We start from the raw sequence: 26,228 nt of genomic DNA on the forward strand, positions 1-26,228 counted from the left end.
ACGCGCACACGCGCGCACAGGCGCAAGGGGACGGCGGGCAGCCGCCTCGGGGCGGGACGGGGCGCATCAGGCACGCGCGAGGGCAGCCCCGGCGCCTGTCCCAGAAGCCCCCGCGCCGCCGGGGTCCTCGCAGCCCTCCTGGCCTTCCGCCGCACGTGTCTGCAGCGCGATGCCCAAGTCCAAGCGGGACCAGAAAGGTGGGCGCTGGGGCCGGCCTCCCGCCGGAGCGGGACCCGGGGGAGGGGGCTGGGGGCTCGTGGGCTCCCCCCGAGCGCGGACAGGGGCCGGGGGACGCCTGAGCGCGGGAGCGGCGCTGCAGGCGGGGCAGACGCTGCCTTGCCCGCCCTGCAAGGCTTTTCCCAGGGCTGGGAAAAGTTTCTGGGCGCGCACCCCGCGCCCCATCTCTCTTCCTTGGCGCAGTTCTTTCCCTCGGCACTATCAGACTTTTGGTGTTTGGGCTACACGCTCACCATTCATCTCCCCTTTCGCCTTTTTGTTTTGTTTGTTTTCCTTCTTTCCTTCCACGCAGTTTCATTCTGATGTCTAGTTTTTTGTAGTTTGTGGGGGAATTTTCTAGTTTGGGGAGGGGGTTCCCACCCAGCGGTGGCGATGCTGGAATCCAGGGCCCTGACGTGCCAAGCATGAGCTCTGGCCCTTTGGGCCATCTCCCCCGAGGTCCCGAGGTCTGGAGTTTTGACGCTAACATCTATCGAGCGTGCTCACACTCGCATCTTCACAGGGCTGGGCCAGACTCCCTTCACTATCAATCCCAGAACCGAGTAAATAATCTAATCAGGCAGTAAATAATCTAGCCTGGCTTTCGGGGCGTTGGGGGTTTACAGCAATTAGACCCCCTCCAAAATACCAAAAGTCAGATAGGAGTGACGAGTACCCTAGGGTAGATGGAAGAGAGGGGGGGGCAGGGAAGTGCCCGGTACTGCGGCTGCAGCATTTGCTTTGCTTTGAAGGAGGTTTGATCCCTTTACTACTTGTTCCTTTGAGCAATGTCAGGAGTGGCCCAGAATGCAAAATAAAGTTTTAAAACAGAGAAAGCACTATCTTGTATAAATGACCGGAGAAAATCTCTGATAAAGAAACAGATGGGGGAACGCCCAAGGAAATGAGTAAGTGGCCCATGACCTGGGGGGCTCATGTTTCGTGGAGAGGGAATACAGTCAAGCCCCCAACACAGGAGCTAAGGTGGTGGGGAGAGAGAGAGCGAAAAGGGAAAGTCAGAGTGGGCAAGGCCTCACCGGACTGCTTAAAATCAGGATGGACCTGGTGAGAGCCGAGGAAAGACTTTGTTTCACTTTGCTTTGGGGGGTGGCTAGGCCACTCATGATAGTGCTGGGGGTTTACTCCTGGCTCTGTGCACAGGGCTCACTCCCTGATGGGGTGCCTGGGATTAAACCTAGGTCAGCTGTATGCAAGGCAAGCACACTGCCCGCTGTACTGACTCTCCATCCCCTTGACTTTGTTTTGTTTTGTTTTTCTTTGGGGGACACACCTGGCAGTGCTCAGGGGCCCAGCAGTGTGCTCTAGATGTGGAGTGCTGGGAATCAATCCTAGGTGGGCTAGCACCTTGCATGCAGCCATCCACGGCTCAGTCCCGAGCCCTGAGCACAGCCATGTGTGGTCCTAAAAATAAAAGTTTTTTTGTCAATTTCTTGAGTGTGGGAGCAAATGCCAAGAATGGAAACTGTGAGACCAGAATAATCCCAGTGAGATTCACCCGCTCATGGACCACATAGTGGCAGTGGGAATGCAGGGAAGTGGGCGCTGTGTTTTGTTTGCCTCCTGTGCTGCCTGCCCTATGGGCATCATTCCCTTTTTCTGTGTGGCCTTTGTGAAAGGATGTGAATACTGGGCTGGGTTAGGAGGGGGGTAGCCCCTTCCGGGGGAGTACCCGGGACTTTACAGTTAGTGCTCTGTGAAGTGTGACATGATTGGACACTGGTGGGGGGGGCCATGATCTGAAGAAGAGGCAGTTGAACCTGAAGGTGAAGCTGCCATTATAATGCCGGGGGGTGGGGGGGTGAACCCCCTGCAGAGAGGCATCACTGCCTGGCCTGAGCAGAGACTCCATAGGCAGTGCAGTCCTGGTCTAGTTCCTAGCAAAGGGGAGCTTGCATCTGCTCCAGGAGCAGGAGGGCTGCCACCCCCCCCCCCCACACACACACACACCCCTCAGTGTGCTAGGAGAGTGTGTAGCATCACCTTATTTTGTGTGACAGGCTCAGGAATTCCAAAGATTAGGTGTGCTGAGGACCCTGAGAATAACGTTCTAGCTGGCTCCCTCTGACGGGCTGGGTTCAGTTGAGCGTGTCTCCAGGCTCCAGTGCTGCCGGTCACCCTTGCTCCTCCTCTTTCTGTCAGTGTCCCTCACCAAGACTGCCAAGAAAGGCCTGGAACTGAAACAGAACCTGATAGAAGAGGTAAGGCCTCGTGCTCGCTCTGCCTCCGGGCCTTGCAATTGCTTGCTGAGATGGTGCTGAGGCTGACAGCAGGGTTTAAAGAAAAAGACAGAGACCACGCCTGCTGCTCCATCAAGTCGGCCCTGGTGGGGTGGGAAGGCGGGCTTTCAGTCTGCCCGAGGACAAGGGCATCCCTGCAGTCAGAAGAGGCACCAGCCTAGTGTTGGGTGGCTGCAGCTTGCCAAGTGGGCATCCCCCACAGACATTGTTATCCCCCACAAACATTGTTTCCTGTACCCCTCCCCCCCAGGCTGTGGCTGCCTGAGCTTCCCCCCCCCCGGGGTTGAGTCAGAACAGAGAGGGGACTGCTCCCACTGCTGACTACAGCCAAGCCTGACCACCGGGCAGAGTAAAGACACACACATACACACACACACACCCTCCCACTGCCCGTGTAGTTGCAGGGGACCTAGAGTGGGTGTGCCTGCCCCTTGGTCTCCAGAGCCCTCTGAATTGTCCCACAGCTTCGGAAATGTGTGGACACCTACAAGCACCTTTTCATCTTCTCCGTGGCCAACATGAGGAACAGCAAGCTGAAAGACATTCGCAATGCCTGGAAGCACAGCCGGTGAGCGTCGGGGCCTGAGAGAGAAGGCAGGGGGTTGTGTCTTGCCTTGCACATATGGTCCCCTGAGCCCCACCAGGAATGATCCGGGGCTGCACCCATCCCCCTACCTACTCTCAGGGACCCAGGAGAGCTGGGGGGTCTCACCAGGCATATCAAGCCCTGCACACTCTGTGTGGAGTGTCGCTTGTGCTAGGGGTTACACACCAGCCTCCTCTCAGTTCAGATCATTAAAGCAACCTTTCGTGTAAAGCAGGACAGATCATCCCACGGAACCGGGCTAAGACAGGGTGGCTGCCATCAGCCTTGGGCAGGTGGAGGGACCCAGGGCTGGAGCGGGGTTGTTCCTTCATCAATACCCCTTTCTCGGTAGAATGTTCTTTGGCAAAAACAAAGTGATGATGGTGGCATTGGGCCGAAGCCCAGCTGACGAGTACAAAGACAACCTGCACCAGGTGAGCCTTCCGTGTCTGCCCCTCCCCGGGACAGAAATGGTCCCTACCCGAGCGCCTTTGCTCCAGTGACACCGACCCAACCCCACTTCCGTAGGTCAGCAAGAAATTGAGAGGGGAAGTTGGTCTCCTTTTCACCAATCGCACCAAGGAGGAAGTGAATGAGTGAGTGCTTGTGAGGGGCGGTGGGGAAGGGCAGGGGAGGAGTCCCCCAGGTTTGTATGGGCCCTGGTGCCCTGGACTGAGTCTGTCCCTCGTGAAGAGGGGGCCTAGGGAGCCTGGCTGCAGGTAGGCTGGGGTGCCGGGCAGGAACTTCCCTTCCCACCTCTTCTCTCCTCTCCTCCCCAAGGTGGTTCACAAAATTCTCCGAAATGGACTATGCCCGGGCCGGGAACAAAGCCACTTTCACCGTGAGCCTGGACCCAGGGCCACTGGAGCAGTTCCCGCACTCTATGGAGCCACAGCTCAGGCAACTGGGCCTGCCCACTGCCCTCAAGAGAGGTACTTGGCGCTGAGAGCACCTCTCCTTGCCAGCCCGGCCACTGCTTCCTGTGTTCTCATGGGAAAAGGAGAGAGTTCAGCGGGCAGTAGGCCTGGGTTGGCCCCTGGTCACTGCTGGGTATAACTTAAAAAAGGAACTTAACAGAAGATAAGGACGGTGCCCTCATCACTGGGCGAAAGTGACGGGGATGAGAATTCAGAGCCTGAATATTGCACCCTAGGGGTGAGAGGGCACTGAGGCTCCCTAAAGCCCTCCCGGGCAGCTGAGCTCCCCCGAGCCATGGGACAAGGGCGAAGGGGGCGGTGCCAGAGTGATGTGGTCCCCTCTCTACAGGTGTGGTGACCCTGCTGTCTGACTACGAGGTGTGCAAGGAGGGCGACGTGCTGACCCCCGAGCAGGCCCGAGTCCTGGTGAGTGGCCACATGCAGCCACGATGGCAAGCAGGCCCGGGCGGTACACACATGCTGACTCTCCGCCCCACGGCCCCTTACTGCCTGTCTCTTGCAGAAGCTCTTCGGGTATGAGATGGCGGAATTCAAGGTGACGGTCCAGTACATGTGGGATGCAGAATCGGGGCGGTTCCAGCAGATGGGAGAGGAGGAGGAGCTGCCAGAGAGCGCGCCCGAGTCTGCAGATGAGTCAGAGGACAACGAGGATGACAGCTGATGCGTGCCGGAGCTTCTGAGCTCCTGTGGACGGGACTGTGCAGGGGTGCCACTGCCTGGCTGTGTCTGAGGCACGGAGGGATGTTAGGGACAGACTTTCTCTCATGACCAGGATTCTCCCTGCAGGCAGCACAAGGGACTTTTTTCAGAAAAGAAATAGCCTTTCTTTTGTGTCATCTCGGGGACCTCCATACACAAACCTCCCACTTAGTGCTCCAGCCCCTTGGGCAGTGCCAGGCCCAGCCACCATGACACAGGGATGCCTGGGCACACCCTCTGCTTGGGCTTAGCCTCCGAGCCACGTCCCCAGCCCAACCCAGAGTGGACTGCAGCACTGTGCAGTAGGTTAGGGGAACAACTCAAGTGTCCATCAGTGACTGGGAAAAGATATGACAAGTAATAGCCAAATTTCTAAAGTGATCACAAAATGACCCAAAGCAAGAAAACCTGGGGCAGTAGTACAGTGAGTGGAGTGCTCGTCTTGATGTGTTTATCCCAGACTTGATCCCTGACACCTCATAGGATGCCTTGCGCCTGCCAGGACTAAGCCCTGAGTACAGCCAGATATGGTCCCAAACCCAACAATAAGCCTAAGAGGTAATTGCTGGGTTACATGGTAACTTGATTTTTTTGTGTGGGCCTTATGTCTGGCTCTGTGTGCAGATGGATCACTGTTGGTAGTGCTCTGGGAACCATATGCAGTTCTAGGGATCAAACCAGGGTTGGCTGCATGCAAGCCAGTTGTCTTTTAATCTCAAGTTCTCTCTCTGGCCTTTTTGATCTTTTGGGGAACTGACAGCTTATTTTCCAGAGCAGTTGCATCATTTTACATTTCTACCACTTAAATGTATGAGCTTTCCAATCATTTTTTGATCTGTTCTAATAGGTATGAAGTAACTTTTGCTGTGGTTTGAATTTACTTTTCTCTGATGGATAATATATTGAAGAGTTTTTGTTTTGTTCTTGGATTTTGAACCACATGTCCTGATACTCAGGGCTACTCCTGGCTCTACACTCAGCAGTGACTCCTGGCACATGTTACCTGAGCCCGTGTGCTACTGCTGAGCATGTATCGCCCACATCTCCCCTACTGAGACGTGTACTTTCCTAACTTAATACTTTAACACAGGGATGTGTTCTGGAGCTCCCTCCCCCATCTCTCCTCCAAACTTCCAAATAAAATGTTATACTTTTAAGATAAAATTTTTAAAAAGGAATGACTTCTGGTGTGCTGCGAGACCACATGGGATGCCATAGGCAAGGCAACCCACCTGCTGTAAAATCCAGCACTGTAAGCACTAACTAAGAATCTTAAGGATGACAAGGTGGCAGGCAGCTTTAGCTAAAACAAAAGTAGCAAAATCTCGGGTTAGAGTGATAGCACAGTGGGTAGGGCTTTTGCTTTGCACGCAGCCAACCCGGTTTCAATTTCCAGCATCCCATATGGTCCCCCGAGCACAGCCAGGAGTGATTCCTGAGTGCGTGAGCCAGGAGTAGCCCCTGTGCATCGCCAGGTTGTGACCCAAAAAAGGAAAAAAAAAAAGGTAGCAAAATCTACTTTAATCAAGAGAATGTAAGAAATGGCTCAGAGCACTGGCATGCAGGAGGCCTGGGTTTGGTTTGTAACACCATGTATTCTGAAAACTGGCAGCAATAACACTCGGGCACAGAGCCAGGAGAAAGTCCTGAGCAGTCCTGGGGATTTGGCCAAAAATTGGTCTATAGCATCAGAAAACTTTTGGTGTGTCAGTGGGAGAGGGGGCACCGCTCTAATGGTGCTTTCATCAGTTATCTAACTGGGAAAAGCAGGGCACGTGGCTCTCCTTGAAGTCAAGCTGGCTCAGGCTGGGGAGACAGCCCCAGTAGCCATGTCTGAGAATGGCAGTTTTCATCCTCTTCAGATCTCCAACCTGGTACCCATTGGCAGACAGTAACTGGTTCTGCCCTATCAGCAATAACTCCCAGGTGGGAGAAAGACTTGCAGGAGCAGCAGAGGAAACACCTGCATTACAGGCAGGCCAAGAGCTTGCTTTTATTCAGATAGAGGTGCTCACATCAGGCTCAGCCCCCACCTGTGAAGTAATGGGGGCACCAGAGACCTAGATAATCAGAAAGATCACAGTCAGTAGGGGATGCGGCTCATGGTGGAGCACATCTCTCATTCCCGGGTTAGATTCCCAGCACAGAAAATGGAAAAGGCAAACAGCCCACACTAGGTCACTTTAAGGCAAAGACTGGTGGTCAGAGTAAAGAAGACGTGACAGAAAAACTTTGGGCGGTTTGAGCCATGCTGGGGCCTAACGGAAGTAGTTGGGACATTCATGGGCAACCACGTCCCAGGCCCGATCGAAGGCCTGCACCACCAATGGCTCCAAAGGACCTTCCTCCACTGCTGCCAAGTTCTGCTCCAGCTGCTCCATGCTGGACATGCCCAGGATAACAGCATCCCCACTGGCACCCTGCAAAGACAGATGTCAGCTCCTTTGTGCACCCGAGCGAGCCCAGGAATACACACCCCTCCCAGCATTCATGCCCTTGCCCACAGGGGAATTCCTTGAGATTTTGGTTTGGGGGCCACACCCAGCAGCTGCTCAGGTCATCCTCCAGCAAGGAACAGTAAACTTGGGCCTTTCACACATCCACCTCCCCAGTGCCCAGAGGGCATGGGAAGTTTAGTCATGCCTAGAGAATATGCCTGCAGTCACTGTTAATTGTGACTAGATCCTCTGCTTTCTCCCCACACTCAAACTGCTCATCCTCAAGCCTAAGCCCAGAGCCAGCTGCTGTGTAAATGAGCCTTAGTTATGTAACCACTCCACTCTTTTCTGTTTTCAGCACTATTATGTCTCCCACTTATTGGTAACCTGATAAGTCACACCTGTAAGGCCCAGGTAGTCAAAATGATGCTGTTACTGCTCTTATGACACAGGGCCTTCCACTCAAACAGCTACTAACAACAGGAGGCCTGCCCAGGTCAGAGAGAAACCTAAGAGGAAGGAACTATTTAGAAGTCACCTAAGCCTAATTATTCTCAGCCACGCCCAGCAATGTTCAGGGCTTACTCTGCTCAGGGGTCACTACTAGCGGTGCTCAAGGGACCATGGAATGCAAAGCCAGCACCCTACCTGCTATACTACCACTCCCCCACCCCCACTGTTCCATGATGCTAGGGATTAAACCCAGGGTCTTGCACGTGCCACACACCAGATCTACCATGTGCCCGCCCTCCGGTGTGGCACCGACTCCTCCGGGACAGGACTCACCTGAAGCTGGGAGTGGTGGTACATCCAGCGGAGAGCAGCCGAGGTCATGCCAGGAGTGCTGGAGCCGTAGGCAGCCTGCAGGGCTTTCTCCACCAGGGCGATGGCCTCGAAGTGATGCTCCTTCCAGAAACTGGGTGGATGGAGGGGTGGCAGTGGGGGGCTGAGACAGGCGCGACCCCACTGTGGGGATACGGGGCCCCTAGCCAAATAACTAACTGGAGAAGCTGTGCCCACCTCAAATCTATAGCAAGGAGGGGAGAGTGTCCCGCCATCTGGGGGAGCAAAACCACACAGATGCTGTCACCACAGACCCTAAGGGCATCTTTATTCTGAGAAACTCCAAATGTGCCCTGACGTCCCCCTAAGTACATCAAAGGCAGCTAGAACTGGAGCAGGACTCAGCACGGGTCCCAATTCCTGACTCGAGGTTTGTTCTTGTGTTGGTTTGGGGGCACACCTGGTAGTGCCCACGGGCGTCTCCTGGCTTTGTGCTCAGGGGTCACTCCTGGGGGTGCTCAGGGTGCCATAAGCCATGCTGGATATGGGGGGATCAAACCAAAGTCAGCCACATGGAAGATGTAAAGCATCTTATCCCTTGGGCCTGCTCTCTTTCCATCCCCCCTGGGATATCACTTCTCTTGAGAGACCAACCTGGCCTAAGGTCCTGGGACCATCATTTCCTCATGGAGGCACCCAAAAAAGCAAGAAACACTACTAGATAGGTGAAGCCCACAGGAATCAAGTGAGAGGGTTCCAGGTAGTCAAGCGGGCCTGAAGCCCCAGGAAGCGTCTGGCGTGCCTCACTTTCACAACAGAGGGGCCCTCCATTCCATCCCACCCATCTTGACACCCCCCGACTCACCGGTTCCTGTAGGTCTCTGCCCAGTTATTCCCGAAGAAGCGGCCCACGGGCTGTTTCCCGTCCTTGTCTTCATACTTGTACTTGCCGGTCAGCAGGCCCCCTACGGAGGGCTGCCATCAGATACCTCACCCGCGCTGCTTCCGAGGCTGCTCCATGCTGGGGCAGATGCTGGGATGGGGGTGACCCCGGAGGGGTGGCAGACACAGCCCAGCCTCTTGTCAAAGCCCTCCCCATCTCCCAGATCCTGGGCAGACATCTTCTGGGTCAGGAATGCCCCCCACTGGAGCCCATACCAGCCAAGGGGTTGTAGGCGTAGAACCTCAATCCAAAGTGCCTGAGGCAGGGGAAGAGCTCCGTTTCCACCTGCCGGGTGGTGGCGTTGTACATGCCCTGCAAGCAGAAGGGCCAGCTGGACAGGGGCACATGTCCAGGGAAGGGAAAGCTGTCTTCATTCAAAATCTCCGTCCAAAAGTCCAAAAACACCCAGGACTTGGGCCACGATGGCCCAGAGGATGGTGCCAGGGATGGGGGAGTTGTTGGGGGAGTGGGGGGCTGGTACGCAAGGGAAACCAAACGGACAGACTGTCGCGGGGCCAACTAGGGGCTGGACACCGGGTTCCAAATTAGGAGCAGTCCAACTGGGTGTCCGGCTCCAAGGGAAGAGGCTCAAGTGGAAACACAGGCGTGCGGGCCCTGTGGCCACAGCAGCATCTCAGGGGGATGTGCCCCAAGTGCTCGGAGACACAATCTGGACGCCCTGCTAAGCTGCAGGAACAGCATTCACGGGATGAGACCCGAGCACTGACGCCCAGGAAGCATGAGCCAGGCTGCCAGGCGGGAAGGATGGAACTCTGTGCAAGGTCAGGACGAGCGGTGCCCAGTAGCTCATCCTTCCCTGGGGAGAGGCCTGAGCGATACTCTCAAGGCACCAAGGGGCTGTTGACAGGCTTTGAGCAAGGGAGGGTCTTCGGGGAAGAAACTAGAGGCATTGGGAGGGTGGGGCCAGGAGAACTGGAGCTGGCAGGAGCCCTAGAAACGTGGCCCTCACCTGGTACACCGTGGGCAGGATCCAGCCATTGCTCCTGCAGATGGTACAGATCTCAGCGACCTCCCAGGCAGCATAGTTGGAGAGGCCAAGCTCCACAAACTTGCCCTGCAGGGGAGAAGCCAAGGCTAGAACCTTCTCACCGGCGCTCTGGAAGGGATGAGGAGACCGGGTCCCCGGAGCAGAGTCTTGTGCCCTGCTGGGTCAGTCCTGACTGTCCATGCACTTTGAGGGTGAGAAGAGCAGAGCCTCAGCCCCAACTCACCTCCTGGTGCAGCTGGTGACAGGCACGCAGCGTCTCCTCCACAGGGGTGTTGTGGTCGGGTGCGTGGAGGTAGAAGAGGTCCACCCGCGGACACTGCAGTCGCTTCAGTGATGTCTCGAGCTGAGCCCGGAGACTGTCTGGTTTCAGCGACTTCCCGTCCCAGGGATTGGCTTTGGTGGCAATCTTCACTTTGAAGGGAGAAAGAAATGGTTAAGAGATAATTTATTCTTTAGTTAGTGTCTTGGCCACATCCAGTAGTGCACAGAGGCTATTCCCAGTTCAGTGTTGGGAGGTTGCTCCTGGCAGTGCTCAGGGGACTATATAGTGCAGGTGATCAAACCTGGGGGTCCCACACACAAAGCAGGTGGTTAACTCATTGAGTTATTGGACTTTTTTTTCCAGTCTTTGGGTCACACCCAGTGATCATCAGGGCATACTTCTGGTTCTCTCTGCTCAGACAAGACTCCTAGTGGGGAACAGAGGATCATATGGGCAGCCAGGGATCAAACTCAAGTCAGCCAAGTCTAACGCAAGTACCACTGGTCTCTCTGGCCCCCTAAGAGATGTCTTATAAGTCATTTGACCCTAGCATTGTGACCCTGACTAAATTATTTCAGTTCTCTGGGTCTCAGCCCCCTAATCTACAAAACAGGGATACAGCAGTCCTTACAGCTCTATCAGGAAGGTTAAACCACATGAGACCTCCAGGGGATTCTGTGATTAGCCTCCAGAGCAAGCCCGCCTCACATCAGAGGTGGCACCCACAGGTCGAGCTAAACACAAGCACTTTCTGCCCTCCAGGAACTCACATGCTACTGATGTCACAATCTAGGTGCTGCTGACAAGCTACGTGTCCCACAGAATAGTGCTGAAGAGAAGTGCGCAGCCAGCCTGGGAATTCCAAGAGAGACATCTAGAGGTGACATCCTGGAAAGCTGAGTCTCCAAGAACGAGTAAAATGAGAACACAGGCAAAGTCACAAAGATAAGAAAACACAGCTGGAGGAAAGTCTATCCCTGCAATTTCAAGTTATCTGGGCAACAGCCCCCGGCCAGGAGGCCTGGGGAAAAAGGGGGCACAGGCCGAGTCCCAAAGAGTTTTCTCAAACCTGCAAAGGTTTGAAGCCGATATGGCTGCATTATAGAAAAAGAACTCTGGGGGTAGGCGTGGGAATAGGCAGACAAGACAAGAGGCTGTTGTAAGACTTCAGGAAACAACTCAGCTGCATGAATCTGGGCCAGCCAGAGACACCAACTGGAGAGACGGCACAAAGGCCAGAGGAGCAGAAGGTAATTTAGGTTTCCCTGATCCTTCCGTGTCACAGAAGCACAGGCCCGCAGCAGAAACACACTCTCCAAGATCGCCGTGGGGGGTGTCCAGAGGAGTCCCAGCTGTCTGGAACAATGGGCACAGGCCGGCTCTACCTCTCCTACTTGGCAAAAGTCAGCTGAGCCCGAGGCGGAGTGGGCAGACCACCTGGACATGGAAGCAAATAAGCGCTGTTGCCTCCCTGGGTTTCTTCGGTATCTCCTCATCTCTCCACCCGCAGCATTCTTGGTGTGAGCTCGGTCTCAAAGTCCAACAGCAGGACTTAGACCCTGTGGATGCTCAGCTCGAAGGAAGGGGGAAATCTAATTGAGAAACAAAATGATCCGGCCCAGTGAGCTGTCCAGAGCTCCAAATTCCAAATTCCACAGGAGGGCCAATCTCGGCCTCAAGACATCTCTGGCTCTGCATCCTAGAGAACTCAAGTCAGACCACACCACCCCACGCCACCGTGTGGGCTGGGAAAGAAGAACTGAGAGTGGAAAAGGAGGCCGAGTGCAATAGGAAGCTAACACTGACAGGGGCCCTGAACAGGCCAGCCGCGTTCCTGGGGTTCTCCAAAGGCAGGAGGCCATCGGTAAACAGCCCCTCCCTCACACTCCATCACGCACCCACACACCTGGCATTTCCAAGCCCAGCCCTCTAAACCCCAATGTCCCATTTTCTCATGCTCAGCCCAGCAAACCACGATTGATTCACAGAGGCCCAGCTCTGGGTTCTCTGACCTTCCCTAAGTGGCTGCCCCAGTGCCAGCCCTCTCTGAGTCCCCCCCCCCCAACTTCCTCTTCTTCTGGGCTGTCCAGCAATCATTTGTTACACTCAACAACACCCCCCCACAACACCACCACCACCAAACTGAGTTTCCCGAGGGCCTTTAAGCCCCTTCCATTCTAGAGCCCAGAACAAAGCTGCCCCAGGGCCGTAGGAGTGATCCAAGGGCTGCAGAGATAATACAGCCGGTAAAACGACCCTATTGGAATGTGCTCCCCAGCGCTGCATATAAGGTCCCCTGAGCACAGAGCCAGGAAAGAAACCTGAGCACCACCAGGTGGGACCTAAAAACCAAAAACAGAGTGGATAGTGAAGTCAGCCTCCTAGCATACAGCCCCTGTTCACCTCCGCAGCTGTCTACACCGCTCCCCAAGAGCCAAGAGTACTGCCAAGTGATCCGAGCAAAGTCTAAGGTCTGATAAAGACCAAGATGAGAAAAAGGTGACCAGGGAGCTCACAGGCGGTGTGCAAAAAGGGGAGAGTACCGGGGCACAGTACCGGGCCACTGTCCATGCAGGGTACAGAGCCCTCTGGAGAGCAGAGGTGGGGGCCCAGGACGGAAAGGTGTTGGGAGGGGGGGGGGCTAGAAAGCCATGCACTCGGCTCGAAGCAGCACCCCCCGAAAAGGAAGCGCAGAGGGTAGTAGTAGGGGGCAAAAGCACTGTCGGAGACTGGACACGGCGAGGCCTGAGACGCTGAGGGTTTCCGGAGCTGCACCAGCTGCAGGCGCACGGACGCTGCGCCTACAGGGGCGGGTCAGAGGGGCTGGCCGAGGGGGGCGCCAGGCGTTACCTCTGCAGTCGCCGCCGCCCAGTCCGAGCCCCAGGCCGCCCACGATGCTCTCAGACTGGCCGTCGCTGTACATGTAAGCCGTGTCCAGCTCGGTGTAGCCGCGCTCCAGGAAGGCGCGCACGGCCGCCGCGCTGGCCGGGGCGTCCATGCGGCGCCCCATCTCCATGGTGCCCAGCACGGTGCCGGGCAGCGCTGGGCCGCCCGAGGCAGCCCGCGACGGCCGGGACATGGCGACGGAGGGAGCGGCGCGAATGTCGGACGGGCCGGGTCGACTGGCACTGCGGGCAGCTGCACGGGCCACGGCGCGGGACGCGGCGCGCAACATGAGGACGGCGCCTGCGTGCTGCGACGCCCGGGCCCCGCCCACCGGCTTCGGGCCACGCCCCCCACCGGCCGCGGGCCACGCCCACCCACCGCGCAGGGCAGCTGGGAGCCGGAGCGGCGGCTCCGCCCCGCGCAAGCGCAGCCCGTTCGCCACGCCCCCGGGGGGCGGTCGACCAAGAGCTAGGCGCAAGGGGCGGGGCCTCGCCGCGACGGGGCGGGGCGGGGCGGGGCGGGGCGGGACCGCGGGTCAGCTGACCCCGGCGGTGGAGGCAGAACCCAGAAGCCCGACCGCTGCGGTGGACCTGGACTTGGTGAGCCGGCTTTGAAGCTAGGGGCAATCGCGGTGGCTGCGGGCCGGGGTGCTCCCGCCACCTCTTTCCAGCAGTCGCCTCCAGCCTGCGGACTGGCCTGGGGAGAATCTGCCTGCCTAGCGGTGCAAGGTTCCGTCGCGAGGGTCTGGGCCCGGCTGGGAATGCCCCGAGGGCCCCTGTCCTGGGCGTCCCCCCCCGCCTCCCCAGGGACTTTCAGCACTGCCGCTCTGTCGGGCCTGACCAGGGATTGGGGTCTGGGTTCCCTTTTCATCTCCTGGTTCCGTCCTTTTTGCTTCTGATGGGTTTAGTTTTCCCCGGGGTGGACGCTGGAGGAGGGACTTCCCGGGATCCGGACGCTTGCTCCCTGCCGCTGCCCTGTCATTATCCCGCCAAACAGGCTGCGGGCGCTCGGCTGAGTCACAGGCACGGAGTGTGGCCACAGCTCCGGAGGTCTGGAGGCGGCGCCATGGGCCAGCAGGGATGCTCCTCCCTTCCCGGGTCTCAGATCACCTGCTCCCCACTGGAGACCCGGGTGGGAGCAGGCTGGGGGTGTAATGAGGACAGGAGCTGGTGACTAGGCTGGTCCAGGTAACACTGACCATGTAACACTGGCTGCTGTGTACCAGGGATGGGGTGGGGGTAAGGGAGTTGGGAGAGGGTTGATTTCCCCAGAACAGAATAGTCACACCTGGATGGTGCTTCGGTGCCAGCCAAGCATAATTCTAACCTTTCGGACTGGATGATCTCGATTAACTTTGCAGGAAGAGGAGGGAGAGAAGGGGTCATCGGTACAGGGGGCTGACCTAGGGCCATCTGCATGCCAGGCATGCGCCCTCACCGGTGCTCTCTGGCCCTGTCCTCATTTTATCAGTGGCTCATCCAGGTTGCTCACTTGACCTAGTGCCCACAGCCATCTCTGGAAGTGGGGACAGCGTCCCCCACACACAGGAGGTTGCGAGGGTGGCAGTGTACTGAGGTGAGGAACTGCAGAGATGCATTCAAAGTTTACAAGAAGACCGGGTGCAGGACGCGGTCTAGGGTCCGGGGACCAAAGCACTTCATCGGAAGTGATGTTGGTATTTGGGGGCAGTGGATGTGGACTACACTTGGCAGTGCTTTGGGACTATTCCCAGCTTTGGTGCTCGGGGTTTGCTCCCCTTCGTGCTTGGGGACCATGCAGGGTTGATGATGAAACCCATGCCTCCTCCATACCATGCATAAGCTCCAGACCTTTGAGCCTTTTCCCCAGCCTGGGGTGACCAAGACTCAGCTCTTTCCTGCACCCCACGTTTCCCCCGCAGTGGCCCCTGGACACAACATGAGCCCCATGGTTCCCACCTCAGCAGTGCTGAAGGTCATCCAGGTGGGAGGACACATACAAAAGGAGGCTCTCAGCCACCCTGAAGATACTGCTGTGTGCTGGGCTGTGACCTGAGGTGCTCTCACCCCCTCCCTAACCCCCCCCCCCCCCCCGACACACACAACCTCCCATTATGATTGAGAGGAGAGCTTCCTGAGCAAAGATGCTGACTTGCTTCCTTTCCTTCTGGGAGGCTCCTGGCTCACTGCTTGCTGCCACCACAGCCAGGCAGGCAGGGGCAGGCCAGAGCAGCGGTTCATTAGGATAGCTCTAGCAAAGAACCATAGGCAGAGACATGGCCGGGGGGGGCAGCGGGGGGCTTCTGGCATCCTACATGTGCTCTGTCCACAGGCTGCAGGTCCAAGGTCAAGGGGCCAGCAGATTCAGAGTAGGGAGAGATAGTTCCCCATAGACAGAGTGGCAGTGTGCCCAGCTGGCAGAAGGGGTGAGGGAGGTGATGAGGCCTCATGTACAGAGGCATTTCCCGTCATGCTGGGGGTCACGTTTCATACACATTCAGTGTGGAGCACAGGGCATGGCTTAGTGGCTGTCCTGGGCCTCCCACGTGAGCCTTAAGCCGGACATGGCTGGAGAGAACCGAGCTCAGTGCCCCACGGGGCGAGGGGAAGCCTGCTTCTTGCTTTTGTGCATGGCCACGGGGCCACCCTCAGGAACACTCCATCTCAGGTGGGGCTGCTGGGAACCAGCGTGTGCTTCCAGGTGGGGGTTTGACATGTGGCTCTGCCACTTTCTTACGGGCAAGTGTCACCTCTGTGGGTTCCCTGGGCAGGGACAGAACCCCCCTGTCAGGGAGCTGATGTGCCACCCTGATGCACAGGGGCATGCCTGATGCCTGGCACAGAGCTGAGAACTTGGAGGAGCTGCTGCTCACCTGGCAGTGGCCACTCTAGCCGTACCCCCTTTGTGTCCTTCCTCTGCAGTGGCCATCCTCCAGTCACTGTACACAGGCCCCAGGAACAGCTCTGGCCTGGCCTGTAACTAGCCTGCTGCTGACTCTGAGGTGACAACAGGGAGGTGGCCGGCGACCCTGAGTGTTCACATCCCGCCACCCCCCCCCCCCCCCGGCAGGGATCTGCACTGGGGCCAACCTCCCTTAATAACACATTGACGCTGGCACTGCCATTCGCGTTAATTAAGCCCTATACAAGTGTGAGTCAACATGTTAAAGGAAGCAGATAGTATCCATGATGCTCCTGCCCTCGGCAGAGTGACTCCCAGTTATAAAACACTGGACCAGCTCCTTGTCCCCTCATTCTAACCACGGGGACTCAAGGGGAGGGCTAACTACTGTAATCACTTTATATACAGCTGAGGAAACTGAGGCACAGAGGGGCTGCGTCTTTGGCCTGAGTGATGGCTTTCACAAGTGTTTGGGCTGGGAGAAGGCTCTTGGTCCCGGGTCTGGAGCTGGTGCCCTCGCCGCAGTGCTGGGCAGAGTTTGCTTTCGTCCGTGTGCTTTAGGGTGACTGTCCCCTCTGCTCCTGCACCCTGGTCAGTGCCGGGTGAGGAGGTTGGCAATGGGCTTGGGTGGGGGGCTGGTCCCTGAGTGGGACCCAGCCCCCCGAGGCTGAAGGCTTTCTTTGTACCTGCAGGTCCCTCGCCTGCCTCCCTGCACCAGTGCCCTTTGGTCAGCTGTGGCCATGGGCTGGAAGAAGCTGGGCTCCAGCAATTTCTCCAGCTGCCCCAATGGATCCCGGCAGTGGATATGGGACGTGTTCGGCGAGTGTGCTAAGGACGGCTGGGATGAGGCCAGTGTGGGCCTGGGCTTGATCTCCATCCTCTGCTTCGCGGCGTCCACCTTTCCGTAAGTTGTGGCCAGGGTGGCAGGGGAAGCACTGACCAGGGGCCCTTGCAGACTCCGGGCCAAGTATGCTTCCTCCTACCCTATACTCGCCTGGGAGGGCCCTGCCCTCGACTCCACCCTGCGCCTACCCTGTGTCAACTAAAGCAGAGACACAACTAGAATATCACTAGCTCCTGCCCACAGAACACCGTGAATCTGGCTCATTCTAAGCGCTCGACATGTCTTTGCTTTGTGTCATGCTCAAGAAGGTCCTGTGAAGTGGGTACAATGATCATTCCTACTTCATGAGACGATGGAGCCCAGAGAATCTAAGCAGCCTCCTGATTGCACAGCTCATCAGAGATGGGTGCAGGGTGGTGGGGACTGGATGCAGCGCATGTGGCCTCTGTCCCAGGAGAATCCAGTGGAGGCCCAGTCGGGGGGAACCAGGGAACATGACCCCTTCCCCGCAGCACATGGTCAGGTCAGGGGTGTGAGTTCTGGGTTCAGGTGGACGTGAGTTCAGTAGTCAATCGTGAGTAGGGGTCTATGCACCCTGGTTTTCTCAACTGAAGGGGACTGTTCGCAGCCTCACAGAGTCGAGGCTGGCTTGAGGAGGGGTGGGTGTAAAGCTCTAGTTCGGGGGCTTGCCACAGTGTCTGCCAGGCTTGTGAACAGACAGGTTGGGGTCCGTCAGGGGACTGGCAGAGGGGAGGTCACAGAGGTCACCAAGCCTTGTAATATGAGGTTAGGAAATATATTCTGACATTAATCACTGTCACTGTCCTCCCGTTGTTCATCGATTTGCTCGAGCGGGCCTAGTTACGTTTCCATTGGAGAATTTGTTACTGTGTTTGGCATATCGAATACGTCACGGTTAGCTTGCCAGGCTCTGCCGTGGGGGCGAGATACTCTCGGTAGCTTGTCGGGCTCTCTGAGAGGGGCGGAGGAATCGAACTCGGGTCAGCCATGTTGGCTGCGTGCAAGGCAAACGCCCTACCGCTGTGCTATCGTTCCAGCCCTCTGACATTAATAATTAAAAAAAAAAGTCTTGGGGCTGGAGCAATAGTACAGCAGGTAGGGCTTTTGCCTTGCACACAGGTTTGATCCCATATGCTCCCCCAAGCACAGCCAGGAGTAATTCCTGAGTGCAGAACCAGGAGACAGTCCTGAGCACTGCCAGGTATGGAAAACAAAAACAAAGCGGAAAAAAAAAAAGGTCTTAGGGCCAGAGCACTAAATAGTATAGCAGATTTGCCTTGCATGCAGCTGACTTGAGTTGGATTCCCAGCATCCCATCTGGTCCCCTGAACCCTGCAGGAGTGATCCCTAAGTGCAGAGCCAGGAGTAACCCCTGAGTACTTCTGGGTGTGTCTCCCACCCCCCCAAAAGAAGTCTTGGGCTAGAGAAATAGTATATGGATTTAGGAACAACTCTCAGACCCAGCCAACCTCAATGGGATCCCCAGAGCATCACCGGGAGTGACGTGAGTCAGGAGTGAGCCCTATGCACTGCCCCCAAAATCCTCCTTAAAGACAAAAAAAAAATGTTATTGAGCTGCTTTATAAACTATGTAGTGATCCCATTGGACTGTATGGCCGTGATGTCAGTCTCTGGAGTCATGTGACCATCTCCACAGACAGTTTCAGAACATGTTTCAGATCCCCCAAAAGGAACGACTCAGCTCTTCTTCCTCTAGAACACTTGTGGTTCCATTATCACTACCCTAGTGGGTATAACCTTCCAGCTCCTTCTCCTTGGGGTTTTGCATATATATATTGGTTTGGGCGTGACCACCCGCGATGCTTAGGGCTTACTCCCAGCTATGAGCCCAGGGATCATTCCTGGCAGTGCTCAGGAGACCATATGGTGTTCTGGGGATCCAACCCAGGTCAGCCACCTGCAGGGTGATGCCACCTCCTCAGAGGGTGCATGCACCCTGGGCCCAGTCACAGCGGGGAGTTGGTGATGGGAGAACCCTTCCTTAAAGGGCCTTCTTGGTGCCAGGTCTGTCCTGGGCACTGGCCCCAACTCAGCATCTTCTCCAGATATCTTGCCTTCTATTATGCAATTCTGTCTCTTAAGTGTTCAGATCCAGCCCCTGACAGACAGAGTTTATCCAAATCCTCTATTTCTTCTTCCTGCTCTGGGAAAATTCAAACTTATACTTCTGTTCATTTGACAACCTAGTCTTTTAAGTCAGTTATAAAGGTAACTTGTCTCTCTTTAGAAGAGTCTGAAGGCGGGCAGAGCAACCGACCATACAGAGGGTAGGGTTCTGGCCTTGATACACCGATCAGGTTCGACCTCTATATATGGTCTCCCGAGTCCTGCTGGGAGTGATTGCTGGGCATAGAGCCCGGAGTAAGTCCTGAGCAGCTCCAGGCAGGTGTGGTCCCCAAGCAAACAAAAACAACCAACCCAAACAAATAAAAACACTGGAGACCAAAGGTCACCAACTTTGCTAAAGGGGTTGAGGGGGTGTCTGAGGAAGGCGAAGAAGACACTGGCGGGGAAGACACTGAGGAGGAAGTGATTCTTGCTGAGCGGGGTGGGAATGGGAGTGTCTGGGGTGGAGGAAGGGAAAGTGGACCTGGAGCGGGCAGGGGCCAAGAGGGCGCAGGAGCAGGAGTAGCTCAGGAGGGCAGGGGTCTCACTGAGGGAGGCAGTACGGCTCTGCGGGAGAGTGGCAAGGGGGAGGTTGGGAAGGGCCCTCAGAGGGTCAAGAGATTCCCGAGCAGCCAGGCTTGGGGGGGGCCTTGCGACTGGGGGAGACCCCGGGGAGCATCGGGGGCAGAGGCCCAACTGTCCTTGTGTCTGGCTCAGCTGATAGTTTGGATCGGTGCCACTTAGGAGCTGCTGACTTTTAAAGTCACGTGAGGAGAGCTGGGGAGACAGCTCGAGTGGTAGAACACTTGCCTAGCATCTGGGGTCCATCCTCAGCGGTACTGGGTGTGGCCCCAAGCACCGCCTCACCCAGGTAGGCCCAGGGCGCCCCATCCCACCCCAACTTTACCTGGTGGATCCTACTAGAGACAGTGCAGCCCGGGGCAGGAGGCAGGAAGAGTGTTTGCCTCGTATGTGGTTGACCTGGGTTGATCCCCAGCAGTCCTGTATGGTTTCCTGAGCACCACCTGGTATGGCCAAAGAAGAGGGGAAAGCATAGGTAGGTGATTTTAAAAAGAAATTTGAACAGGGGGCTGGAGCACAGAGGGTAGGGCATTTACCTTGCACGCGGCCAACCCGGGTTCGATTCCCAGCATCCCATATGGTCCCGCGAGCACTGCCAGGGGTTAATTCCTGAGTGCAAAGCCAGGAGTAACCCCTGTGCATCACCGGGTGTGACCCAAAAAGAAATTTAAAAAAAAAAAGGAATTTGAACAGAGCTGGAGAGATAGTACAGCAGGTACAGCACTTGCCTTGAATGTGGCCAACTGGCTTGGATCCCAGCACCGCCAGGAGTGATCTCAGAGCACAGCCAGGTGTAGCCCAAAAATCAAAAGGGAAAAAGAAGGTAGAGTAGAAAATGGCAGTTGTGTCAGAGTTGAGGCTCTTTGGGTCCTGGCCCGAGGTCTTAGCATTGGCCCAGCCTCAGCCAAACAGACCTGGCAAGTTGGCGTGTGGCACCCTCACGTCACCTGCAGCCCTCGGGGCCATGCCCAAGACCCTGCCACCTCTTTGTGGTGGGCACAAAGTTTGGGCACCTGTGAGACTCCCAGAAGCCCAGAGTGGGAGGGCAGGGTTCCGAAGCATTCCCTTTGGTGGCTTGTTGCTGTTGTTGTGTTTGTTTGGGGGTCACACCAGGTGTTGCTGAGGACTCACCCCTGGCTCTGCATCCAGGGATTCCGCCCGGAGGGGTCAGGGACCTTATAAAATGCTGACCCAGCCGCACACAAGGCAAGTGCCCGGACCTGCCCGCAACACTCCTTCTCTGGGCAGAGGTGACCCATTTTATCATCACCCTCCCAGAGACAGGCTGGGTGCGCCGGGCTCTGCCACCATGGCCTTGTCCCTTCCACCCGCTGTGTCCTCCATAGGAGAGGGACCCTAGTGTGCCCATGAAATCGTTCTTAGGCCTCGCGATAGACCTTCAAGGAGCCTCTACAGCCCTCAAGTTTCCAGGCCAGGGAGGGAGTTCAGAGGGCTGGACTAGTGCCGTGTCTGCTGGGGCCCTTGGTCAGTCCCCACTGGATACTGCCTGGTCCCTGGGCAGTGGGAGGGACAGTCCCCAAGCACCACAGCGGGGGAGCAGCCTCCAGCAGGGCCAGAAGCCCCAAACCACCAGCAGAACCCAAGTTTCCTCAGGTGTGTGGAAGAGTCCGAGTGCTGCTGAGGAACTCTCTGGAAAGGCGCCTGGCCCAGGTGGGACGAGAGCCCTGGCAGGACTCCTTCTAAGGGCAAAGGGCAAAGGGCAAAGAAAGGCTCCCGAAGATTGACTGCTGGAAGGGTTGGCTCCTGTGACCCGCTGCCCTGCCGGCACCGCCTGCCCCAGTGGCTTCTTCTGGGTGTTTCTGTCATTTACCCTCCGGGGTGGGGTCCCTGCCCTGTCCCTGGATGTTACCTCCTGCTCCTCTGCCACAGCCAGTACATCAAGGCCTGCAAGACGGGAAACATGGACCAGGCCCTGTCGCTGTGGTTCCTACTGGGCTGGATCGGAGGCGACTCCTGCAACCTCATCGGCTCTTTCCTTGCGGATCAGCTGCCACTGCAGGTGGGCTGGTCCCCAGGCAGGGCGTGAGGGGTTCCCTGACCCCAAGTTGTCCATCTGCTGTCTGAGGGTGCACACTGCAGCACTTTCTGCCTTGCCGGGCCTTTCCCTGGGTCTCAGTTTCCCCAAGAGCAAAAAGAGTCGATGGGGGGTGGGGGGCTGGAGCACTGAAGGTAGGGCATTTGCCTTGCACGCGGCTGACCGGGGTTCGATTCCCAGCATCCCATATGGTCCTCCGAGCACTGTCAGGAGTAATTCCTGAGTGCAGAGCCAGGAGTAACTCCTGTGCATCGCCAGGTGCGACCCAAAAAGCAAAAAAAAAAGAGCCTGGGGTGGGGTGGGAGGCCCAGGGCCTAGGGGGAGAGGAAACTCCTGTGGCTAGAGCTAAGGTCTGCAGCAAGGCACCTTTCTCTTGATCCTCTCTAGGTGGTCCTGATGCCCCTCTGCCCCTCAGGCCGCTTACTCGCTGAGTTGCCGGCGGGCACTGCAGGGCAGCCAGCCCCCTCACCTACCCTGGGTGGGCACTTGGCTCCCCTCCAGTTCTGGTTCCCTCCTTTCCAGATGTGGAAATGGGGGAGAATGAGGGACAGTCCTGAGACTCAGGCAAACGCCCTGCCAGGGCATGGTCAAACACAGCGCCCGTGCCCGCCTGTGGTGCCCCCAAGTCCGGCGGTGCAACCGCGCCGCACCCCCTGATCCTCCCTCCGCTTCTCTCGCAGACCTACACGGCCGTGTATTACGTCCTGGCAGACCTGCTGATGCTGTCGCTGTACTTCCACTACAAGTTTAAGAAACGCCCCTCTCTGTGTGAGTGTGCTGCCCACCCCACTCCCACCTGTGCCGCCTGCGCCAGGCACTCTGGAAACAGGGCAGGGCTGGGAGAGAGCCGATCTGCGCAGGGGGAAGTATTTTCCCCCTTGCTGCTGATAAGCCAAACCTCAAAGAGGCTTCCTAGGCCTTATCTGGAAGCCTGAGCCCCATCAGCCCATCAGCCCATCAGCCGCGATAGGGATGCCGATGGGGAAACAGGGCAATGAGACATCCGGCCAGACCGCAGGGGCAGCTTCCCACCCGCTGCCGCGGCTCCTCCCGTGCGCCCGCCCGGAGCAGGGAGACTCATCCCTGCCCTGTGGCCTCACCGGACCATGAGGAGCTGGAGGCTGCAGTGGGAGGGGGGTTCCATCTGCCTTTCTGCTTTGAAGAAGTTCCCTCCTACCCATCCCCCATCCCTCACCCTCCTGGTTTCACCTCTCCAGCTCGGGAGAGGGGTCCTGCTGCTCAGTCTATTGACAGAGGAGGGGCCAGGCTCAGAGAGGTTAGGTCATCTGCCCAGGATCACACAGTGAGTCGGCCACCCGGGTGTTTTTTTTTTTTTTTGGCTGGGTCTCGGGGCCTAGGTTCTATCTAGGCGGAGGCTGAAACACTAACCCCAGCTTCCTCCTGCCCATGTCCAGTGTCCACCCCCATCAACGCTGTGCTCCTGTTCACGCTGGCCATGGCCTGTGTCGCCCCACTGCTGAGCGTCCCCCGCCCCAGGGCTGCGCCGGCAGAGGTCTTCCGGGGCCGCGCGCTCCTGTCGGTGGAGCCAGGAAATAAGGTGAGAGGAGGATGGGATGCGGGGAGAGGCCCAGGCACAGGGTGGGGGTGCCCTCTAGGAGAGGGGAGCTCGCCCTGCATGGGGGGGCCCCCTCTTCACCCCTCCCCCCGCACTGAGCACCCCTGCTGCGCCCTCAGCCCTTCACCCGGAAGGAGATCGTTGGCTTCGCCATCGGCTCTGTGTCCAGCGTGCTGTACCTGCTGTCCAGGCTGCCGCAGATCCGCACCAATGTGAGCCCAGGGCAGGGGTGGAGTTTGTGGGGTAGGGGGGAAGTTCCATGTAAGAGGGGGAGGTGGGTGTCGGGGTTAAGGAGCAGCGGAGTCTGGCTGTCTGCACCCACAGTGGGCAAGTTCAGCTGACCTCCCCTCCAAGACTCAGTTTCTGTCTCTGGAGAATGGGTATGCGTTTGTTGGCCCTGGAGAGGCACCTGTCACCCATGTGTCGGGCAGGTCAGGGGAGAAGTTTAGGAGAAAGTGGGAAGTGGCGGTGTGGGGGTGGGGGGACTTACAGAAAACAATCGGGCAGCACTGGCTAGCAAGAGCGATACAGGCACGGTGGGTGGGCCCGGCAGGGTCCTGGGCATAGGCAGGGATGCGGTTCCAGCTGTAGATGGGCGGGCATGAGCCAAGCCCCAGTAGGACCCTGGGCACGGGATTGCAGCCCGGTGCTCGGCGAGAGGGGCCTCCGGGTCCCTCCTGACGCGCCCGCGCCCTCCCCGCCTCCAGTTCCTGCGGCAGTCTACCCAGGGCGTCTCCTACTCGCTGTTCGCCCTGGTCATGCTGGGGAACACGCTGTACGGACTGAGTGTGCTGCTCAAGAACCCCGAGGAGGGCGAGAGCGAGGGCAGCTACCTGCTGCACCACCTGCCCTGGCTCGTGGGCAGCCTGGGCGTGCTGCTGCTGGACACCATCGTATCCTTCAGGAGGGGCCGGGGGTGGGGCCTCTCCCTCACAGGATCTGCCCGTCCATCCGTTTGTCCACCTGTCCATCCAGCCTCCTGTTCGTGCATCTTTCCGTCCCTTTCATCCTTCTACCCATCTACTTGATACCCATCTGTCCACCCACCCACCCACCCATCATCCATACACCCACCTGCACCCATCCACCCACCCGTCTATCCACTCCTTTATGCATCCACCCATCCACCCACCCACCCATCATCCATGCATCCATCCATCTAGTCCCCCCCACGCACCCACTTCCACCCATCCACCCACCCATCTATCCACTCACTCCTTTATCCACCCACCCATCTGTCCTACCACCTACCCACCCACCCATCTGTCCACACACCCATCCATCCATGCATGCATCAGTCCACCCACTCAGAAAGGGAGGCATGTTCTACGCCTAGCTCATGCAACGGGTTCACATCCTGCCTCAGAGCTATGCCACACGGGACAAACTATTAACTTCTCTGTGCTCCTGCATCTTCATCTGTGTGGGGCCCCTAACAGCCATGGTCCCACCAAGATGATGGGATGATCACCTAAGAAAAGGTGTTCCCCCCCAAAAGCCTTTTGACCAGCACCCATTGGGCACTCAGGAAAAGTTTGACAGACCAGGGCACTATTTGGAGATCTCCTTTGTTTCTCATGTGCTGGGTGCCAGCAGAAAGAGACTGATGCTCTGATGCGTGAACCCCCCCCCACCCCCCAGATGGCCCGAGCCCTTTCCTGAGATACCCAGGATGCAGGGAGGAAGGAGAAGCCGTGGGCTCCGGGCCGGGGGGGTGGGGGGAGGAAACCCTGAAATCCTGACTCTAGCCACGGAAGATGAGTGGAGTTTGGCACGATGGAGCCACGGGGCGGCTTCCACGGAGGGTGCCAGTGAGCAGAGGGCATGGCTGCCCGTTCCCTGCCCGAGCGTGGCTGAGAGAGAGGAGGGAGGCAGTGCGGGCCAGGTGGGCCCAACCATCTCTGCTCACCGTGACCTTGACGTGGCCCCCAGATCTCCATTCAGTTCCTGATATACAGGAACACAGACACCACCGCCACCTCCTCGGAACGCCGGCCTCTCCTCCAGAGCTGATCAGGACCTGGACTGGCCCAGGATGACAGTGACTTCCAGAGGCCACTCCCAGGAAGGACACAGCATGGACCGGAGAGGTGCTGCAGGGCCCAAGCACTGGGCAGGCACTGGGCTGCCTGCCCCCCCACCCCCCAGCAGGCCAGCTCTTCCCCCGTTGCCCTTGAGAATCTTCAGCACCAGGGATTCAGGCTCAGTCTCCACTGTTGGGGCCTCCCACGGGGGTTGCTGCAGGAACCCGAGCATGCAGCCCCCCGGCCCACCTACCTCATTCTGCCTGCTCGCCCGGGATGCGTGGCTGGTGCCCTGCTCAGCCCCACGGACTCCAGACGACTAGTAAAGGGCATCTGCGACCAGCCCCTCTTGCTCCTTCCCCCAGGTGCTGGGGCACGGCAGCAGGGAGGGATCTGGTCTGCACTCTAGGTCCCAGGTGGGGTGCTGAGCAGGAGGGCAAGGAGAGGGCCTCTTCCCCAGTGTGTGTCTCTATGACGACTCTGCCCCTGGTGACAGTGAGGCCACCCATCAGGCCCCTGCGTTGTTGTGCTCAGGGAGAAGGGGCGCAGATCTGGGTTCTTGAATCTCTGCTGCTCTGGGCCTCACTTGTCCCCATCTGTGTAATGGGATGGCATTGCAACTGCTTCCTTCTTTCTTGTAAGATGGTGGCATTGTGGAGCTCAGCCCTAGGGTCTGTTCACGGAGTGAGAGCTCAATAAAGGTCATCCCCAGACCTTTCTTTTTTTTTTCCTTTTGGTCATTATCAGAATGATCAGAAGAGGCCTGGAATACTAGTACAGTGGGCAGGGCTTGAAGGTGGCAACCCGGGTTCGATTTCCAGCATCCCGTATGATTCCCCCAAGCACCACCCAGGAGTGAGTGGTTCCTGAGTACAGAACCAGGAGTAACCCCTGAGCATTTCCCAGTGTGGCCCAAAAATCGAAAATTGAAACTTTTCAGAAAAAGATCAAAGGAAGGAGAGAGGGGTGTTCAGATCTCCCTGAGGACCAGGGAGAGCTTCCCAGGGGAGGTGACGTGGTGTAGAGTGAGTCGGAGATGGCTGCAGACCCAGGGGAGTGTTGTGGACACCAGGAAGTGGAGGGCGGGGCTTAGCCCAGCA

At 57.5% G+C, this 26,228-nt stretch overlaps 3 protein-coding genes across 3 annotated transcripts; 2 read left to right on the top strand and 1 right to left on the bottom strand.

Moving 5' to 3' along the window:
- The first annotated feature begins 9 nt into the window (after positions 1 to 9).
- On the top strand, positions 10 to 5,520 carry MRTO4 (MRT4 homolog, ribosome maturation factor). The gene is made up of 8 exons (XM_056122737.1): positions 10 to 197; positions 2,377 to 2,435; positions 2,939 to 3,042; positions 3,413 to 3,494; positions 3,589 to 3,656; positions 3,841 to 3,992; positions 4,327 to 4,403; positions 4,501 to 5,520. Exons 1-8 carry the CDS (start codon positions 170 to 172, stop codon positions 4,657 to 4,659), a joined length of 729 nt encoding a protein of 242 aa, XP_055978712.1. The 5' UTR covers positions 10 to 169; the 3' UTR covers positions 4,660 to 5,520.
- Positions 5,521 to 6,658: 1,138 nt separating this feature from the next.
- On the bottom strand, positions 6,659 to 13,339 carry AKR7A2 (aldo-keto reductase family 7 member A2). The gene is made up of 7 exons (XM_056122732.1): positions 12,983 to 13,339; positions 10,094 to 10,281; positions 9,832 to 9,936; positions 9,077 to 9,173; positions 8,784 to 8,883; positions 7,922 to 8,051; positions 6,659 to 7,117 (listed from the first exon to the last, which is right to left on the bottom strand). Exons 1-7 carry the CDS (start codon positions 13,305 to 13,307, stop codon positions 6,956 to 6,958), a joined length of 1,107 nt encoding a protein of 368 aa, XP_055978707.1. The 5' UTR covers positions 13,308 to 13,339; the 3' UTR covers positions 6,659 to 6,955.
- Positions 13,340 to 13,547: 208 nt separating this feature from the next.
- On the top strand, positions 13,548 to 25,831 carry SLC66A1 (solute carrier family 66 member 1). The gene is made up of 8 exons (XM_056122736.1): positions 13,548 to 13,617; positions 16,591 to 16,802; positions 21,363 to 21,492; positions 22,209 to 22,296; positions 22,944 to 23,086; positions 23,224 to 23,316; positions 23,812 to 23,997; positions 25,037 to 25,831. The coding sequence occupies exons 2-8, from the start codon at positions 16,639 to 16,641 to the stop codon at positions 25,115 to 25,117; spliced, it is 885 nt and encodes a 294-aa protein (XP_055978711.1). The 5' UTR covers positions 13,548 to 13,617; positions 16,591 to 16,638; the 3' UTR covers positions 25,118 to 25,831.
- Positions 25,832 to 26,228: the final 397 nt, after the last annotated feature.

The sequence above is a fragment of the Sorex fumeus genome, unplaced genomic scaffold (assembly GCF_029834395.1).
Source record: "Sorex fumeus unplaced genomic scaffold, SorFum_2.1 ptg000047l, whole genome shotgun sequence".
In the NCBI taxonomy this organism is placed as follows: Eukaryota; Metazoa; Chordata; class Mammalia; order Eulipotyphla; family Soricidae; genus Sorex; species Sorex fumeus.

Excerpts from the sequence above, each read along its gene's own strand:
- AKR7A2 (XM_056122732.1), bottom strand. The coding sequence starts at position 13,307 with ATGTTGCGCGCCGCGTCCCGCGCCGTGGCCCGTGCAGCTGCCCGCAGT. Across the intron at positions 9,937-10,093 it reads GTCACCAGCTGCACCAGGAG|GGCAAGTTTGTGGAGCTTGG; the intron begins GTGAGTTGGGGC and ends TCTCCCCTGCAG. Across the intron at positions 9,174-9,831 it reads TCCTGCCCACGGTGTACCAG|GGCATGTACAACGCCACCAC; the intron begins GTGAGGGCCACG and ends TTCTGCTTGCAG.
- SLC66A1 (XM_056122736.1), top strand. The coding sequence starts at position 16,639 with ATGGGCTGGAAGAAGCTGGGCTCCAGCAATTTCTCCAGCTGCCCCAAT. Across the intron at positions 21,493-22,208 it reads CGGATCAGCTGCCACTGCAG|ACCTACACGGCCGTGTATTA; the intron begins GTGGGCTGGTCC and ends CTTCTCTCGCAG. Across the intron at positions 22,297-22,943 it reads TAAGAAACGCCCCTCTCTGT|TGTCCACCCCCATCAACGCT; the intron begins GTGAGTGTGCTG and ends GCCCATGTCCAG.
- MRTO4 (XM_056122737.1), top strand. The coding sequence starts at position 170 with ATGCCCAAGTCCAAGCGGGACCAGAAAG. Across the intron at positions 3,043-3,412 it reads AATGCCTGGAAGCACAGCCG|AATGTTCTTTGGCAAAAACA; the intron begins GTGAGCGTCGGG and ends CTTTCTCGGTAG. Across the intron at positions 4,404-4,500 it reads CCGAGCAGGCCCGAGTCCTG|AAGCTCTTCGGGTATGAGAT; the intron begins GTGAGTGGCCAC and ends TGTCTCTTGCAG.